Raw genomic sequence first — 16,558 nt, 5'->3', positions numbered from 1 at the left:
ACCAATGTCCAACATGGGGGTCTCCAGGTCCACCTTGACCTCCATGACGATCAATGTCCAACATGGGGGTCTCCAGGTCCGCCTTGACCTCCATGATGATCAATGTCCAACATGGGGGTCTCCAGGTCCGCCTTGACCTCCATGATGATCAATGTCCAACATGGGGGTCTCCAGGTCCGCCTTGACCTCCATGATGATCAATGTCCAACATGGGGGGGTTCTCCAGGTCCACCCTGACCTCCATGGTGATGAACATCCAACATGGGGGCAGTTCTCCAGGAGCACCTTGACCTCTGTGACAATGAACGTCCGACATGGGGGGTTCTCCGGGAGCACCTTGACCTCCACGATGATCAACGTCCAACGTGGGGGGCTCTCCGGGACTCGGGCATCCGGGGCAGGGGGGCAGGGGGGACGCAGGCATCCAGGCCCCCTAGATTCTGAAGCTCTCCCCCTTGCCGTCGATGTGGCGCAGGCGCAGGTAGACGTCCGTGCCTACGCCCTGCAGCGACTGCAGGCAGAGCGAGCCCCCCAGGTACTCGGCGTAGGCCCGCGAGGTGGGCAACCCAAACCCGAACCTGTGGGGCAGCCGTGGGTCACCGGGGGGGGGTCCCCAAGATTTGGGGGGAACCCCCTTGGTGTCCCTCCATTGTGACGTACCCGTGCATGGGGCCGGCCTGGCCGCTGTTGCTGAGGTCCAGGAGGTTGCGGAAGGGTCCTCCCAAGCGGGGGTCCTGGGCGCTGGCCTCGGCCGTGCTGAAGTGGTACTCGGTCACCTTGTCCAGGAGGTCGTGGGGGATCCCACCGCCCCGGTCGGAGATCCTGGCGGGGGGAGGTGGGGGAGACCCCTCAGGGGAGCTCCCGAAGACGGGGGGCACCAGAGGGGAGGGGGTGGAGGACCCCCGGTAGAGAGGAATGTCTTGGGGTTGGGCGTGGGCACGGGGAGAACCATCCACGGGGACGCCGTGGAGAACCCCCAATCCGTGGGAACACCCTGGGGACATCTGTGGGCATGGGGACCCCATGGAGAACCCCCTCCTAGGGTCGCCATGAAGACCCTCCACGGGGACATGAAGACATCATGGAGAACCTCCCCATGAGGACATGGGGGACCACAGAGACCATCTACGGGGACACCACGGGGGCCCCCCAGTAGCTAAGAACACCTTGGGGACACCCTGGAGAACCTCCCATGAAGACACTGGGGTACCCTGGGGCATCCCCAGTACCTAAGGCCACCTTGGGGACATCTACGGGGCCACGGAGACACGCTGGAGACCCCCCCCAACCCCCCCCCCCGCCCCCGGGAACCCCCCCAGTACCGGATGACGAGGTCGATGTCGTTGTTGGCGATGGTCACCACGATGTCGGGGACGTTGTAGGGGGTGTCGAGGTGGGACTCCATCGTCGCCCTGCGCCGCCCCAGATGGTCCCCTAGAGCCCCCTATGGCCCCGTACACCACCCTAGAGCCCCACATACCCCCCCCGTGGCCCCAAACACCCCCCACATGCCCCTATATACCCGTATAAGCCCCATATACCCCATAAGACCCTATACACGCCCTATAGGGCCCGTTAACCTCCTTTACTCCTCCATCTCTCTACTAAAAGCCCCACACCACCCCTTTAGAGCCCCATATCCCCCACAGGACCCCATACACACTCTACAGACCCCATACCCTCCCTGTAAGTCTCTATACACCCCCTATAGGCCCCATATACCCCTGTAACATGCAAAACAGGTAAAAAAGGTAAAACACCCCTACATGTCCCCTCTCAGGCCCCATACCCTGCCTCATCCCCCCAGGGAAGCCCTTATCTCCCTCGTAAAGCCCCCCAGCCCCCCTCTTTGGGCCCTATACCCCCCATACCCCCCCCCCAGCCCCCTATAGCCCCCATACCTCATGGCATTCTTGAGCAGCTCGGGCAGGACGTAGTCGAGGGGTAGGGGGATGAAGGGGAACCGCGCCGCCACGTGCCCGTTGATGCGCACCCGCGGCGCGTTCCCGTACTGGTGCTCGCACAGCCGCCTGCGGGCCCCGCGTCAGCCGGACAACACCCCCCTGTCACCCGCGGCTGCCCCCTCCCCGTCACTCCCCCCCCAACCCCGTACGAGCCCTCAGGGAAACACCCAGCAACCGCCGACCCCACGCATCCCTCCTGGGAACCCCTATGCGCCCCTACAGCCACCTATAGACCCCACAAGGCTCCTACAGCCCCATAAGAACCCCCACCTGAACTCCACAAGAGCTCTATAGCCCCATAGAGACCCCCATAGGAAGCCCTATAGCTCTATACAGACTCTACAGCCCTACAGGAAGCCCAGAGGATGCCCCCATACAACCCCTTAGGAGCCCCATAGGGTCCCTATAGTCCCACAGGAACCCCCACAGAGCTCACAGGAGCTCAAACCCCATAGAAGCCCTTATATGAACTCATATAGTCCATAACAACTTGTATATGGACCTATATAACCCCACAGAAGCCCCACAGCGCCTTCATAGCCCCATAGGGGCGCCCACAGAACCCCCATACAAAAGCTTATAGCCCCCAGAAACGCCTGTAGAAGCCTGTATAGCCCATGGGGGGACCCACATAGCCCCACAGGCCCCCCCGCCAGCCCCCTATAGGGCCCTTACATCCCCATAGGCGCCTCACCGGGCAAAGTCGACCCACTTCTCGATGAGCTTCTTGGGGGAGAGGCGGGTGCAGATGATGCCTACGAAGTCCGGCTACGGGGAGGGTGGTGGGAGAGGGTAAGGAGGTGCACCTATGGGGGCTATAGGTGCCTCTCCCTGCCCCCTATAGGCACTGGCCCACCTTGTCCTCGTGCAGGGCCAGGTGGTGGGTGGCCAACATCCGCATCCCCAGCCGCGACGTCAGCGTCTTGTCCAGGAAGGGCCGCAACAGGCGCTCGTCCTGAAGGACCCAGGCGTCCGGGGGGGACCCCGCCACCCCCCCGGCGTCCCCCCGATGTCCCCAAAGGACCCCAGTGTCCGGGAGGGGACCCCGGCGCCCGGTACCTGAATGTGCCGTCGGCACTCGCGCAGCCCCTCGGCCAACAGCGTCACCACGTCCTTGTGGTCCTCCAGCAGCTGCCGCAGCAGCGCGCAGTACCGCGCCTCGTCGCCCTGCGCCTGGATCTGGGGACGCGGGGACACCGCGACACGGTGACCGGGGAGACGGGCGACAGCGGGTGTACGCCCTGTCACCCCCGCAACGTGAGGACGGGTGACTCCACGGGTGACACCGGCGTCAGCCGCGGGCGGGGGGGGGACGGGACACAAGGGTGGGGCGACGCGGGGACGGGCTGCGACGAGGTGACAGAGGGACGGGGGTGACACGAGGACAGGGCGATGCAGGGACACGGGTGACACTCACAGGCGGGAAGTCGCTGAGCTTCTGGAAGGCGCGGATGTATAGCTCGTGCTGCGGGGACGGGGGGGACACAGCGTCAGCACCCGGGTGCCAGGGTCCCCTCCCTGGACAGCCGGGTGCCCCCGGGACGCCGGGGTCCCCTCCCCGGGACGCCGGGGTCCCCCCAGGACGCACCACGTGCAGGATGGTGGGGTTGCAGCCGATGATGAAGGGGAGGCTGCGGAAGCCCTTGATGCGGTGGGCGATGCGCACCGGCAGCTCTTGCTGGAGGTAGCGGGCGCTCTTCTGTGGAGGGGGGAGGAAGGACAGCCGGACGCCTGGGTCCCCTCCCAGCCCGACACGGGGCTCCCCCCCCTGCCCAGACCCCCAAAACCGCCGGCGTCCCCCCCAGGACACCAAAGTACCCCCCCTCTCACCAGGATGTGGCTGCCGTCCTGCGAGCGCCCCGAGTACAACATGGTGGTGGGGGTCAAGCGCACCGAGGGCTGTTGGGGGACACACACACGGCGGGGGGGGACACACACACACGTCACCCCGACGCCAGGCTTCCCCCCGGACACCCGGGTCCCCCCACGTACCCTCCCAAGACCTCCGCAACCCTGGGACACCCGGGTCCTGCCGACAGCGGGGTCCCCTCCTGGACTCTGGGGTCCCCCGTGGACACCAGGGTCACCCACCCGGATGCCGGGGTGTCCCCCCAGACCCTGGGGTCCCCCTCCCCACCCGGACGCCGGGCTCCCACCTTCTCGGCGGCGATGTCGATGGCAGGCTGGTGGTAGAAGGAGGTGACGGCCTTGGAGCGCTCCCGGGCCAGGTCAGGCGGGGTCTGGTCGGCGGCTGCCCGGGCAGGGGGACGGGGGGGCAGAGCCCCACCTCGCCGGCCCCCCAAAACCCGCCGCAGCATCTCCTGAAGGGGGGACAGGGGATGGGGGAGGGGGCAGGACAGGGGGGCCCAGACTCCTCTCTGGGGTATGGGGAGGGGTCGGGTAGGGTGAGGGGGGGGACAGGGACATCCACAGCCCCCCCAAGGACACCCACAGCCCCCCCAAGGACCCCTTCCCACACCCCCCCCGCGGGTCCCAGGCCTCCGGGCCCCACACCCCCCCCATAGACCCACCCCCCGCCAGCAATCCGGGCCTTACACCCCCCACCCCGTAGACTCACCCCCCCAAGGGACCCCGGAATCCGGGACCCCCTTCCCCGCCACCCCCAGGGGGCCGGGCCCCACACAGCCCCCCTGTGAACCGCCCCCTCCACCCTCCCTGAGGGGACCCAGGCGTCCCGGACTCCCTTCCCCCCTCAGTGTCCGCCCCCCAAAAGGGACTCGGAGGTCCGGGACCCCTTTCCCGCCCCCCAAAGCGGGGACCCCGCCGCCTGGGCCCCCCCTTTTCCCCTCAGTCTCCCCTACACACGGGTCCCAGCTGTCCGGGCCCCCCCCGTCCCACAGAGGGAGACCCAGGCGTCCGGGACCCACTTGTCCCCTCAGTCCCCCACAGGGGACCCGGGTCCTGGACGACCCCCCCCCCCCGGGGACCCACCCCACCCCCACTCACCAGCCAGCGGACCCAGGCGCCCGAGACGCGCCCCCCCCCCGGGCTCGCCTCAGAGTGGCCCCGTCTGCTCCCCACCCCCCCCCCCGCGCTCCCCTCAGAATGGTACGGTCCACCCCGACGGAAGGGGTGGGAGACGGCGCGCTCCGCATGCGCAAAGCGTGGAGGGGGCGTGGCAACGCCCCCGCGCATGCGCGAAGGGCGGTGTCAGCGCCATTTTGTGAGGCACGATGGGAAATGGAGTCCGGGGAGGTGACGGGGGGACCGTCCCCAGCTCCAACGGTGGGTAGGGAGGGCAGTGGAGGGCAACCTCCACAGATGTCTAGGTCCGTCGGGGTGGGCGGTAAGGGGGTCCCCAGGTGCTTGTGTCCCTCATGAGGGCGTCCCAGATTCCTAGGCTCCTTATTGGGGGGGGGAAGGGGGTCCCAGAGGTCTAGGCCCCTTTTTAGGGCAGGCTAAGGGAGCCTGTGGACACCTGCATCCCTTGTGAGGGGGTCCCAGATGCCGGGGTCCCTTCTGAGGGGGTCGGAAAGGGGTCCCTGATGCCTGCATCCCTTACTGGGCAGGGGGGAAGGGGGTTCCCAGATGCCTGGATGCCTCACGAGGGTGTCCCAGCGGCCTGGGTCCCTTCTGGCAGGGTCCCGGAGGCCTGGGTCCCCAAATAATTTGGGGGGAATGGGGAGGGAGGGAACGTAACACCACACACCTAGACAGCAGGGCCCCTCGCTCACAACTGCCATGTTTGGGGGGGGAGGGAGGAGCAGCCCCAGATGTAGGGCTATCCCCATCCCCGACATTTTTGGGTGCGTTTCAGGCGGTTTTGAGATGGTGGAGGCGCCGCCAGTGGCGCCAGTTGAGAGCAAGGAGGAGGCCGTTGAGGAGGTAGGTGGTGAGGCAGACGAGGCAGAAGTCCTTCAGGATGAAGGCCAGCACCCCTGCCAGCCACAGCGAGGCCACCGCCGAGACCACCGACGTCCCCAGCAGCACCGCTGCCGCCCCCTGCCCCGGCACTGCCCCTGTGGGTGGCCATGGAGGAAGGTGTGGGTCCCCGACGTGTCGCCACTGCATCCCCAATGTGTCTCCACCATATCCCCATGTTCCCCGTGCGTCCCCAGTGTCCCCAATGTGCCCCCACCATGTCCCCAGTGACCCAAATGAGTCCCCACCATGTCCCCATTGCATTCCCAGTGTCCCCGATGTGCCCCCACCATGTCCCCAGTGACCCAAATGAGTCCCCACCATGTCCCCATTGCATTCCCAGTGTCCCCGATGTGCCCCCACCATGTCCCCAGTGACCCAAATGAGTCCCCACCATGTCCCCATTGCATTCCCAGTGTCCCCAATGCGTCCCCACCATGTCCCCAGTGTCCCTAATGTGCCCCCACCATGTCCCTACCACACCCCCGGGGTCCCCCACCACATTCCCCGTATCCCCACCGTGTCCCCAGTGCCCCCCAACCTACCCAGCAGCCCCTGCAGCAGGTAGAAGAGGACCCCGATGGCCCCGTTGGGGACGTTGGCCACACTGTCCCGGCCCACCAGCCCCTCCAGCAGCCCCAGGCCGCGACCCCACCTGCCAAAGGAGGCGGGGCACCACTTGGTCACGCCCCATCACTGGCAGGGAGACACGCCTCCCGCCAGGGAGACACGCCTTCCGCCAGGGAGACACGCCCATCATGCCCACATATGGTGCTGCTGGGCGTGTATCCTTGTGCCGGGCCTGTCCTCTAAGCCCCGCCTCATCCCAAGCCCCGCCCCGTCCACTCAGTTCTCCTATATCCCAAACCCCGCCCCTCCCAAGCCACGCCCCGGTATAAAAACCTGCCCTTGAAAGCCCCGCCCCCCGCTCCGTACGAAAGCCCCGCCCACAGTCCTCCCGCGCCCGCAAACCCCGCCCCTGCCAAACTCCCCGTCCCGCTCTAAAAGCCCCAAAGCCCCGCCCACACCCCCTGCCGCGCCTGCAAGCCCCGCCCACTCCTCCCGCCCGGCCACCGCTCCCCCACCCCCCCGCGAAACACCGCCCCCCGCAAGCCCCGCCCCCGCCACGTGGCGGTGTTTACCCACGCGCCGTTCCCGCCGGTGCAACGCAAACACGGCCCCCCCCCCCCCCCGCTCCCCCGCCGCCGGGCCACGCAACCCCCGGCGCGATGCTCCTCCCGGCCCCGCTTCCCGCTTCCGCCGAACCCCACCGCCCCCCGGTACCGGGAGGAGAAGACGCGGGTGCAGGAGACGGCGGGGCCCAGGTCGCAGGCGGCGCGGTAGGAGGGGTCGCGGGCGTGGGCCAGCTCCACGTGCACCGCGTACAGCGAGAGCGCCGCGCCCGCCAGGCACAGCGCCGCGCGCGCCGCCATGGCCGCCCCGCCCCGCCCCCGCCCCGCCCCCGCCCCTCCCATTGGCCGACGCGCCCGCCCCTCCCGCCCCAGCGCCCGCTCTGATTGGGCCGACGCGGCTGCCGCTACCCACCGCCTCCGCCGGGCGTTCCCTCCGCCGCCATTGGCCAGCGTTCTCACGCAGACGGCGATGATTGGCCGGCGGTGACAACGCCCGCTCCGCCCACGCTCCCCGCCCCCTTCCCGGAAGCGGCGGCGGGGGCTGATGGGGGATGTAGTCCACGGGGGGGCGGGGCTCTAAGGGGGTCCCCTCCTCCACCCCCCCAAAAAAAAAGGGGACCCGGGCGGGGCGGGCGGGGTTAAAACCGGCTGCGGGCTGGGGGCGGGGCAGAGGCGGCGGCGGACACGGACCCGCACGTACCCACACGCCTCGACACGGACCCCCTCACTGACCCGCAGGTACCCCCACGGACCCCCCACGGACCCACGGGGACCCCCCACGGACACTCGCGGACTCCCCCCGGACCCACAGGGACCCCCGCAGACGCTCACAGACTCCCCACGCACCCACGGGACCCCCATGGACCCCCCCCAGACCCACGGGGACCCCCCACGGACACTCACGGACCCCCCACGGACCCACAGGGACCCCCCGCGGACACTCACAGACTCCCCACGCACCCACAGGGACCCCCACGGACCCTCCACGGACACACAGGGACCCCCGCAGACACTCACAGACTCCCCATGCACCCACAGGGACCCCCACGTACCCCCCCCGGACCCCTAGGGATCCTCCACGCACCCACAGGGACCCCCACGGACCCCCACGGACCCACAGGGACCCCCCATGGACCCACAGGGACCCCCCGCAGACACTCACAGACCCCCCACGCACCCACAGGGACCCCCACGCACCCACAGAGACCCCCACGGACCCCCCACGGACCCCCAGCGACCCCCCACGGGCCTGCCCGGTGTGTCCGCCATGACCCGACGCGCCTGGACGCGCCTGGACGCGCCTGGACGCGCCGCCGCGCTCCTGCTCCTGCTCCTGGCCCGTGAGTCGGGGGGCACGGGGGGCGCGCCGGGGGGGGGCGGGGGGGGGGACACCCACGCGTCCGGCGGCGGAAGGGACCCAGGCGCGGCGGCGCGTGCCCCCCGGGGGGGACCCGGGCGTCCGGGCGGGGCGCCCCGCTCGACCGGTCCTACCGGAAAGGCCGAGGTCATAACCCCCAAAAATGAGCCCGGACGCCCGGGTGCCCCCCCGGAGGCGGGGGGGGGGAGTGGGGGGCACCCAGATGCCTGGGTCCCTCGGGGCGGGGGTCCCAGGCCGTGACACCCCCCTCCTTTCCCCCACAGGTGCCGAAATCGCGGCCGCGGAGACCCCCGCAGGTAAACGAGCCTGCGCGTACCCGTGAGCAACCCCCCCCCCATTTTTGGGACCACCCAGGCATTTGGGGCACCCCCCCCCGGGCCCCACTTCCCCCCCCCCCCCCAAAAAAAGCGCTGTCGCAACCCCTTCTCGCACGCTGTCGCAACACCCCCGGGGCGGTTGAAACCGGGGCGGGGAGGGGGGGTCACAGCGCGCCCAGACATCCGGGGGTCCGCGGCGGCGGCGGGGGGTGGGGGGGGGGACACGCGCGCGGGACGGGGGACGCGCGCGGGACGGGGGACGCGCGCCGCCGCCGCTGACGGGCGGCGGGCGCAGACCCCGCGTGCGGGCGTCAGCGGGAGCTGGGCCGCGTGGTGGGGGGCACGGCCGCCCGCCCCGGAGAGTGGCCCTGGCAGGTGAGCCTCCAGCTGCGGGGGGAGCACTTCTGCGGGGGCACCCTCGTCACCCCCCTTTGGGTGCTCTCGGCCGCCCACTGCTTCCAGGGGTGAGTCCTGGGGGAGGGGGGGGGCGGGGGGGGAGGGGGAGGGCGGTTCTGGAGTGGGACCTTCCGCTGGGGACACCCTCTGTCCCGTTGGGGCGCCCGGAAAGCCGCTGGGCTTCCTGGAGCTCCTTTGGGACCCCTAGAACCCCATTGGGCCACCTAGATCCCCGTTGGGCCACCCGGATCCCCACTGGGCCACCCAGATCCCCGTTGGGCTGCCTAGATCCCTGTTGGGCCACCCAGATCCCCGTTGGGCCACCCAGATCTCCACTGGGCCACCCAGATCCCCGCTGGGCCACCCAGATCCCCGTTGGGTCACCCAGATCTCCACTGGGCCACCCAGATCCCCGTTGGGCCACCTAGATCCCCGCTGGGCCACCCAGATCCCCGTTGGGTCACCCAGATCCCCACTGGGCCACCCAGAGCCCCGTTGGGCCACCCGGATCCCCGTTGGGCCAGCCGGATCTCCTTTAGGACCCCTTGAACCCCAGTGCACCATCTAGATCCTCACTGGGCCACCCAGATCCCCTTTGAGCGACCCAGATCCCTTTTGGGACCCCTTGGGCCACTTAGGTCCCTACTGGGCCACCTAGATCCTCACCAGGGCTCCCAGAACCCTTTTGGGCCACCCAGCTCTTCATTGGACCACCTAGAACCCTACTTGATCCTCGTTGGGCCACCTACAACCCCATTGGTCCTCCCAGAAGCCATTTGGGCCAGCTACGTGCCTGTGGGGGCAGCTAGACCCTGACTGGGCCAGCTACCACCCTGTTGGACCACCTAGATCCCCACTGAACCAGCTAGATCCTCACTGGAGCACCCAGAACCTGGCTGGACCACCCATGACTGGGATGGGGGCACCCATGACCCATCGGGTCACCCAGATGCCCTTGGAGCACCTAGAACCTGGCTGGGGCACCTAAGACCACGAGTGGGGTACCCGTGGTGGGGGTTGGGGCACCTAGAACCTGGTTGGACCACCCATGACTGGCATGGGGGCACCCATGACCCATTGGGCCACCCAGATGCCCTTGGAGCACCTAGAACCTGGTTAGGGCACCTAAGATCACGAGTGGGTACCCGTGGCTGGGGTTGGGGCACCTAGAACCTGGTTGGACCACCCATGACCCATTGGGTCACCCAGATGCCCTTGGACACCTAGAACCTGGTTAGGGCACCTAAGATCACGAGTGGGTACCCGTGGCTGGGGTTGGGGCACCTAGAACCTGGTTGGGGCACCTTGACCCGGGTTGGGGCACCCGTGGCCGGGCTTGGGCACCCAGAGGGGACAGGGGTGACAGCGGTGGCACCCCCCCAGGCCCAACGGGAGCCGGGCGGAGCCCACGGCCTGGCGGGCGGTGGTGGGCCGGCTGCGGCTGCAGGAGACGGGCGGCCAGGAGAGGACGGTGGTGGAAGTGGTGGTCCACGAGGGCTACCGGCGGGTGGAGGGGGGCCACGACCTGGCGCTGGCCCGCCTGGAGTCCCCCGTCACCCTCGGGCCCCGCGTGGGGACCATCTGCCTGCCCCAGGCCCACCACCCCTTCGCCTTCGGCACCCCGTGCTGGATCACCGGGTGGGGCCACGTGGCTGAGAACGGTGAGGCCCCGATGCCTGGGTCCCCTGGGGGTGGGGGGCTGGGGCTCCATGGAGGTGGGTCTCCATGGTGGTGGGTCTCCATGGGGTGGCTCCTGGTCATCTGGGTCCCCATGGAGGTGGGTCCCCATGGAGGTGGGTCCCCATGGAGGTGGGTCTCCATGGTGGTGGGTCTCCGTGGGGTGGTTCCTGTCATCTGGGTGTCCATGGAGGTGGGTCCCCATGGAGGTGGGTCTCCATGGTGGTGGGTCTCCATGGGGTGGTTCCTGGTCATCTGGGTCCCCATGGAGGTGGGTCCCCATGGAGGTGGGTCTCCATGGTGGTGGGTCTCCGTGGGGTGGTTCCTGTCATCTGGGTGTCCATGGAGGTGGGTCCCCTGGAGGTGTGTCTCCGTGGGGTGGGTTCTCACCATCTGGGGCTCCACGGTGGTGGCTCCCCATGACGACGTCTCCCCACGGGGTGCCCCCCTCTGCCCCCCGCCCCCCCGCAGTGTCGCTGCCGGCGGGGTCCCCCCTGCAGAAGGTGGCCCTGGACCTGCTGAGCCCCGAGACCTGCAACTGCCTCTACTCCAACCTGCGGCGCCGCGACCTGGCGCGGCCGGCGCGGCCCAGCATGGTCTGCGCCGGCGGGCAGGAGGGCGGCCGTGGCGCCTGCCAGGTAGGGCCACGCCCTCGGCGGCGGCGCAGAGCTATAGGGGGTCTATAGGGGGTCTCTGGGGGCATTTATGGGGCTGTAGGCATCTACAGAGGGTCTATAGGGGTCTACGGGGGCATTTATGGGGCTGTAGGAGTCTATAGGGGGTCTATGGGGGCATTTATGGGGCTGTAGGGGTCTATAGGGGTTCTATGGGGGCATTTATGGGGCTGTAGGCATCTACAGAGGGTCTATAGGGGGTCTACGGGGGCATTTATGGGGCTGTAGGGGTCTACAGAGGCTCTATGGGGGCATTTATGGGGCTGTAAGGGTCTATAGGGGGTCTACGGGGGCATTTATGGGACTGTAGGGGTCTATAGGGGGTCTACGGGGGCATTTATGGGGCTGTAGGCATCTACAGAGGGTCTATAGGGGGTCTATGGGGGCATTTATGGGGCTGTAAGGGTCTATAGGGGGTCTACGGGGGCATTTATGGGGCTGTAGGGGTCTACAGAGGGTCTATAGGGGCATTTATGGGGCTGTAGGGGTCTATAGGGGGTCTACGGGGGCATTTATGGGGCTGTAGGGGTCTACAGAGGGTCTATAGGGGGTTTACGGGGGCATTTATGGGCCTGTAGGCATCTACAGAGGGTCTATAGGGGGTCTATGGAGGCATTTATGGGGCTGTAGGCATCTACAGGGGGTCTATAGGGGATCTATGGGGGCATTTATGGGGCTGTAGAGGTCTACAGAGAGTCTATAGGAGGCCTATGGGACCATTTAGGGGGCTTTAGGGGGCTATAGAGGGTCTATGGGGCCCTGTAGGTGGTCTATAGGAGGAATATATGGAGCTGTAGTGGGTATATAGGGGATCTATGGGGGTCTATAGGGGCCTTTAGAGGGTCTAGGGGGCTGGTGGAATATAAGGGGCTATAGGGGGAACATATGGAGCTATAGGGGGTCTATAGGGGGGTCTATAGGGGGGTCTATAGGGGGGTCTATAGGGGCCTTTAGGTGGCGTGGGGGGGGGTGGGGAATACGAGGGGCTGCGCAGGGAACACAGGGGCTATAGGGAGGCTATAGGGGGCTGTAGGGGCCCATAGGGGTGCACGGGCCCCCAGGCGCTGACCCCCCGCCCCCCCCAGGCAGACTCGGGGGGCCCGCTGGCCTGCGGGGGCCCGGGGGGGCAGTGGGTGCAGGCGGGGGTGCTGAGCTTCGCCGTGGGCTGCGCCCGCCCCAACGGGCCAGTGCTGGCCACGGGGCTGGCGGCCCACGCCGGCTGGCTGGGCCGGCGCCTGCCCCACAGCGCCTTCGCCCCCCTGGGGCCCCCCCCGCCCCCCGGCCTGGAGGACGGCAAGTGCCTGGGTGAGCAGGGGGGCAGTGGGTGGGGGGCACCCCACAGCCCCTGGGGACCCACGTGCATGGGTGGGGGGCACCCCACAGCCCCCGGGGACCCTGACATGTGGGTGGGGGGCACCCCATAACCCCCGGGTACCCCAGTGCATGGGTGGGGGGCACCCCACAGCCCCCGGGGACCCTGACATGTGGGTGGGGGGCACCCCATAACCCCCGGGTACCCCAGTGCATGGGTGGGGGGCACCCCACAGCCCCCAGGGACCCTGACATGTGGGTGGGGGGCACCCCATAACCCCCGGGGACCCCAGTGCATGGGCGGGGGGCACTCCACAGCCCCCGGGGACCCTGACATGTGGGTGGGGGGCACCCCATAACCCCCGGGGACCCCAGTGCATGGGCGGGGGGCACCCCACAGCCCCCAGGGACCCTGACATGTGGGTGGGGGGCACCCCATAACCCCCGGGGACCCCAGTGCATGGGCGGGGGGCACCCCACAGCCCCCGGGGACCCTGACATGTGGGTGGGGGGCACCCCATAACCCCACCGATACCCCCCACCCCGGGAGACCCCAGCCCCTGGCGGGGGTCCCCGGCCCTCCGGGCTGACCCCCCCTCCCCGCCCCACAGGCTGTGGGATGCAGGGGGGGCCGCGCCTGGAGCCCCCCCCCGGCCCCTCCTGGCCCTGGGCCGTCAGCCTGCGGCTGGGGGGGCGGCACCGCTGCGGGGGGGCGCTGGTGGCCGAGGGCTGGGTGCTGGCGGCCGCCCACTGCTTCATCGGGTGAGTGACCCCCCCGCCCCACGGCGCCCCACGGCGCCCCCCGACCCGGCGGGGCTCTGCCCCACAGCGGCGCCCCTGGGCCCGGGGGGCTGGGTGCCCCGACCCCCCCCCAGGAGCCACATCCCCCCACTGGGACCCAGGCGCCCGGGACCACCAACTGCCCCCCCTGCCCCATAGCGTTCCCTGGGACTCAGGCACCTGGGACCCCCAACTCCCCCCTCTGCCCCATAGCGTTCCCTGGGACTCAGGCACCCGGGACCCCCAACTCCCTCCTCTGCCCCATAGCGTCCCCTTGGACCCAGCCACCCGGGACCCCCAACTCCCCCCTCTGCCCCATAGCGTCCCCTTGGACCCAGGCGCCCGGGACCCCCAACTCCCCCCTCTGCCCCATAGCGTCCCCTTGGACCCAGCCACCCCGGGACCCCCAACTCCCCCCTCTGCCCCATAGCGTCCCCTTGGACCCAGGCGCCCGGGACCCCCAACTCCCCCCTCTGCCCCATAGCGTCCCCTTGGACCCAGCCACCCGGGACCCCCAACTCCCCCCTCTGCCCCATAGCGTCCCCTGGGACCCAGCCTCCCCGGGAGCCCCAACTCCCCCCTCTGCCCCATAGCGTCCCCTGGGACCCAGGCGCCCGGGACCCCCAACTCCCCCCCCTGCCCTGTAGCACCCCAGGACCTGGGTATCCAAGGGTGGGGGGCCCATCGCGCGGGGGGGTCCCGGGGGTCCCGGGGGTCGCGGCCACCCGGGCGTCGGGGCGCAGGCGGCAGGCGCCGGAGGCCTGGGAGGCGGTGGCGGCGGGGGACGCGCGGCGCAGGGGCGCGCGGCTGCACCTGCACGGAGCCTACGTGGAGCCGGGGGGGGGCCGGGACCTGGCCCTGCTGCAGCTGGAGACCCCCCTGGCCCTGGGGCCGGCCCTGCGGCCCCTCTGCCTGCCCTATAGCGAGCACCGGCGGCCCCCCGGCACCCGCTGCTGGGCGCTGCTGGCCCCCAACGGTGAGTCCCGCCGGCGCCCCGGGGCGTCCCCCTCGTCCCTGGTGTCCCCACCCTGGTGTCCCCATCCTGGTGTCCCCATCCTGGTATCCCCATCCCACCCCTGATGTCCCCATCCTGGTGTCCCCACCCCTGGTGTCCCCACCCCTGGTGTCCCCACCCCACCCCTGGTGTCCCCACCCTGGTGTCCCCATCCTGGTGTCCCCATCCTGGTATCCCCATCCCACCCCTGGTGTCCCCACCCCTGGTGTCCCCATCCCTGGTGTCCCCCTGTCCCTGGTGTCCCCATCCTTGGTGTCTCCATCGTCTCTGGTGTCTCCATCATCTCCGGTGTCCCCATCATCTCTGGTGTCCCCATTGTACCTGGTGTCCCCATCCCACCCCTGGTGTCCCCATCATCCCTGGTGTCCCCCTTGTCCCTGGTGTCCCCATCCCACCTCTGGTGTCCCCATCGTACCTGGTGTCCCCATCCCTGGTGTCCCCCTTGTCCCTGGTGTCCCCATCCCACCCCTGGTGTCCCCATCGTACTTGGTGTCCCCATCACCTCTGGTGTCTCCGTCATCTCTGGTGTCCCCATTGTACCTGGTGTCCCCATTGTCTCTGGTGTCCCCATCCCTGGTGTCCCCATCCCTGGTGTCCCCATCCCTGGTGTCCCCCTTGTCCCTGGTGTCCCCATCCCACCCCTGGTGTCCCCATCGTACTTGGTGTCCCCATCACCTCTGGTGTCTCCGTCATCTCTGGTGTCCCCATTGTACCTGGTGTCCCCATTGTACCTGGTGTCCCCATTGTCCCTGGTGTCCCCATCCCTGGTGTCCCCATCCCTGGTGTCCCCATCCCTGGTGTCCCCCTTGTCCCTGGTGTCCCCATCCCTGGCGTCCACCACGTCCCCATCATCAGCCCCGGCGTCCCCATCCCTGCCCTCCTCACCCCCCGTGTCCCCCCAGGCTCCTCCATCCCCGAGGAGCTGGTCAGCGTGGAGGTGACGCCCTCGGAGTCCTGCGGGACCCGGGGGGACGTCGGGGACCACGTGGGGGCCGCGTCCCCCCCCGACACCTTCTGCATCACCGTCCCCGCGGGCACCAGCGCCTGCCAGGTCAGCGGCGACGGGGGGACCTTGATGTCCCCACGTCCCTCCTGGGGGTCCCTGGGTCCCTCCTGGGGTCCCTTCTGGGGGTCCCCGCGTCCCTTTTGGGGTGCCTCGGGTCACTTCTGGGGTCCCGGGGTCCTTTTTGGGGGTCTTGGGGTGCCTTGAAGGGTCCCAGAGGTCCCTTCGGGGGGGGGGTTGGGGTCTGGGGGGGCCTCCTGGGGTCCCAGGGCGGTTTCGGGGTGTCCCACGGGGCTCCCCCAAGCCCAGGCTGACGGGGACACCCCACAGCCGGACGGGGGGTCCCCCCTGGCCTGCGAGGAGCGGGGGATCTGGTTCCTGGCGGGGACGGCCAGCGTGGGGGGCTGCGCCCAGGGGGGGCCCCCCCTCTTCACCGCCGCCCCCCCCTACGAGCGCTGGATCGCCGGCATCACCCGGGAGGCCTATTTCGCCGAGACCCCCCCGGACCCCCGCGAGGAGGAGGAGGAGGAGCCCACGGGGGCCCGGGCGCACCCCGAAACCTCGGGGGACCCCGGCATCGCCGAACAGCCCGAGCCCACGGGGACGCCCCGCCCCACGGGGACACCCCGCCCCACGGGGACGCCCCCCCCCACTGAGGACCCAGGGGTCCGGGAGCGCCCCGAGCCCTCCGAGGACCCCGACGTTCGGGGTGACCCCAACGTCTGGAGGCAAGCCCAGATCCCCGAGGACCCCAACAGCTGGGGGTACCCGGGCAAGGCCTGACCCCCCCCCCACTTCTGGGGGGGCGGGCTCTGGTTGTGGGGGAACAGCAATAAAGTGGTGGTGGGCTGCAGGGCCCCCCCGTCTCTTTCTGGGGGTCCCAACCCCCTTCAGGGCAAGCTTGGGGGTCCCCAGCCTTATTTGGGGGGTCCCCAGCCCCGCTCGGGGGTCCGCAGCTCCCCTCAGAGCACACTCGGGAGCCCCCAGCCCCCTTTTGGGGGTTCCCAGTCCCGATTTGGGGGTCACAC

The 16,558-nt window shown here is 69.4% G+C and overlaps 3 protein-coding genes across 3 annotated transcripts; 1 reads left to right on the top strand and 2 right to left on the bottom strand.

The window, feature by feature from the left end:
• Nucleotides 1-433: 433 nt before the first annotated feature.
• Nucleotides 434-4,282, bottom strand: BCKDK (branched chain keto acid dehydrogenase kinase; the record flags this gene model as incomplete). The annotated part of the gene is made up of 11 exons (XM_082012338.1): nucleotides 434-578; nucleotides 661-822; nucleotides 1,323-1,412; nucleotides 1,902-2,030; nucleotides 2,659-2,732; nucleotides 2,821-2,919; nucleotides 3,024-3,143; nucleotides 3,382-3,429; nucleotides 3,553-3,663; nucleotides 3,795-3,863; nucleotides 4,121-4,282. 11 exons carry the CDS (start codon nucleotides 4,280-4,282, stop codon nucleotides 434-436), a joined length of 1,209 nt encoding a protein of 402 aa, XP_081868464.1.
• A 1,283-nt stretch (nucleotides 4,283-5,565) lies between these two features.
• Nucleotides 5,566-7,285, bottom strand: VKORC1 (vitamin K epoxide reductase complex subunit 1). Its single transcript, XM_082012313.1, has 3 exons — nucleotides 7,131-7,285; nucleotides 6,392-6,501; nucleotides 5,566-5,944 (listed from the first exon to the last, which is right to left on the bottom strand). Exons 1-3 carry the CDS (start codon nucleotides 7,277-7,279, stop codon nucleotides 5,739-5,741), a joined length of 465 nt encoding a protein of 154 aa, XP_081868439.1. The 5' UTR covers nucleotides 7,280-7,285; the 3' UTR covers nucleotides 5,566-5,738.
• Nucleotides 7,286-8,246: 961 nt separating this feature from the next.
• LOC309414942 (serine protease 53-like) lies at nucleotides 8,247-16,313 on the top strand (the record flags this gene model as incomplete). Its single annotated transcript, XM_082012322.1, has 10 exons — nucleotides 8,247-8,319; nucleotides 8,621-8,653; nucleotides 8,970-9,138; nucleotides 10,454-10,731; nucleotides 11,219-11,385; nucleotides 12,507-12,726; nucleotides 13,344-13,494; nucleotides 14,256-14,488; nucleotides 15,430-15,578; nucleotides 15,840-16,313. 10 exons carry the CDS (start codon nucleotides 8,247-8,249, stop codon nucleotides 16,311-16,313), a joined length of 1,947 nt encoding a protein of 648 aa, XP_081868448.1.
• Between the last annotated feature and the right edge of the window lie 245 nt (nucleotides 16,314-16,558).

Source organism: Phaethon aethereus (assembly GCF_964289735.1).
Source record: "Phaethon aethereus genome assembly, chromosome: 35".
Lineage (NCBI taxonomy): Eukaryota > Metazoa > Chordata > Aves > Phaethontiformes > Phaethontidae > Phaethon > Phaethon aethereus.
The sequence above is the reverse complement of the archived record's forward strand: the minus strand, read 5'-3'. Positions and strand labels throughout refer to the sequence as shown.

Coding starts and splice junctions, on each gene's coding strand:
- VKORC1 (XM_082012313.1), bottom strand. CDS start 7,279: ATGGCGGCGCGCGCGGCGCTGTGCCTGGCGGGCGCGGCGCTCTCGCTG. Junction 6,502..7,130: donor ACCCGCGTCTTCTCCTCCCG/GTACCGGGGGGC, acceptor CTCCTTTGGCAG/GTGGGGTCGCGGCCTGGGGC. Junction 5,945..6,391: donor CCTGCTGCAGGGGCTGCTGG/GTAGGTTGGGGG, acceptor GGCCACCCACAG/GGGCAGTGCCGGGGCAGGGG.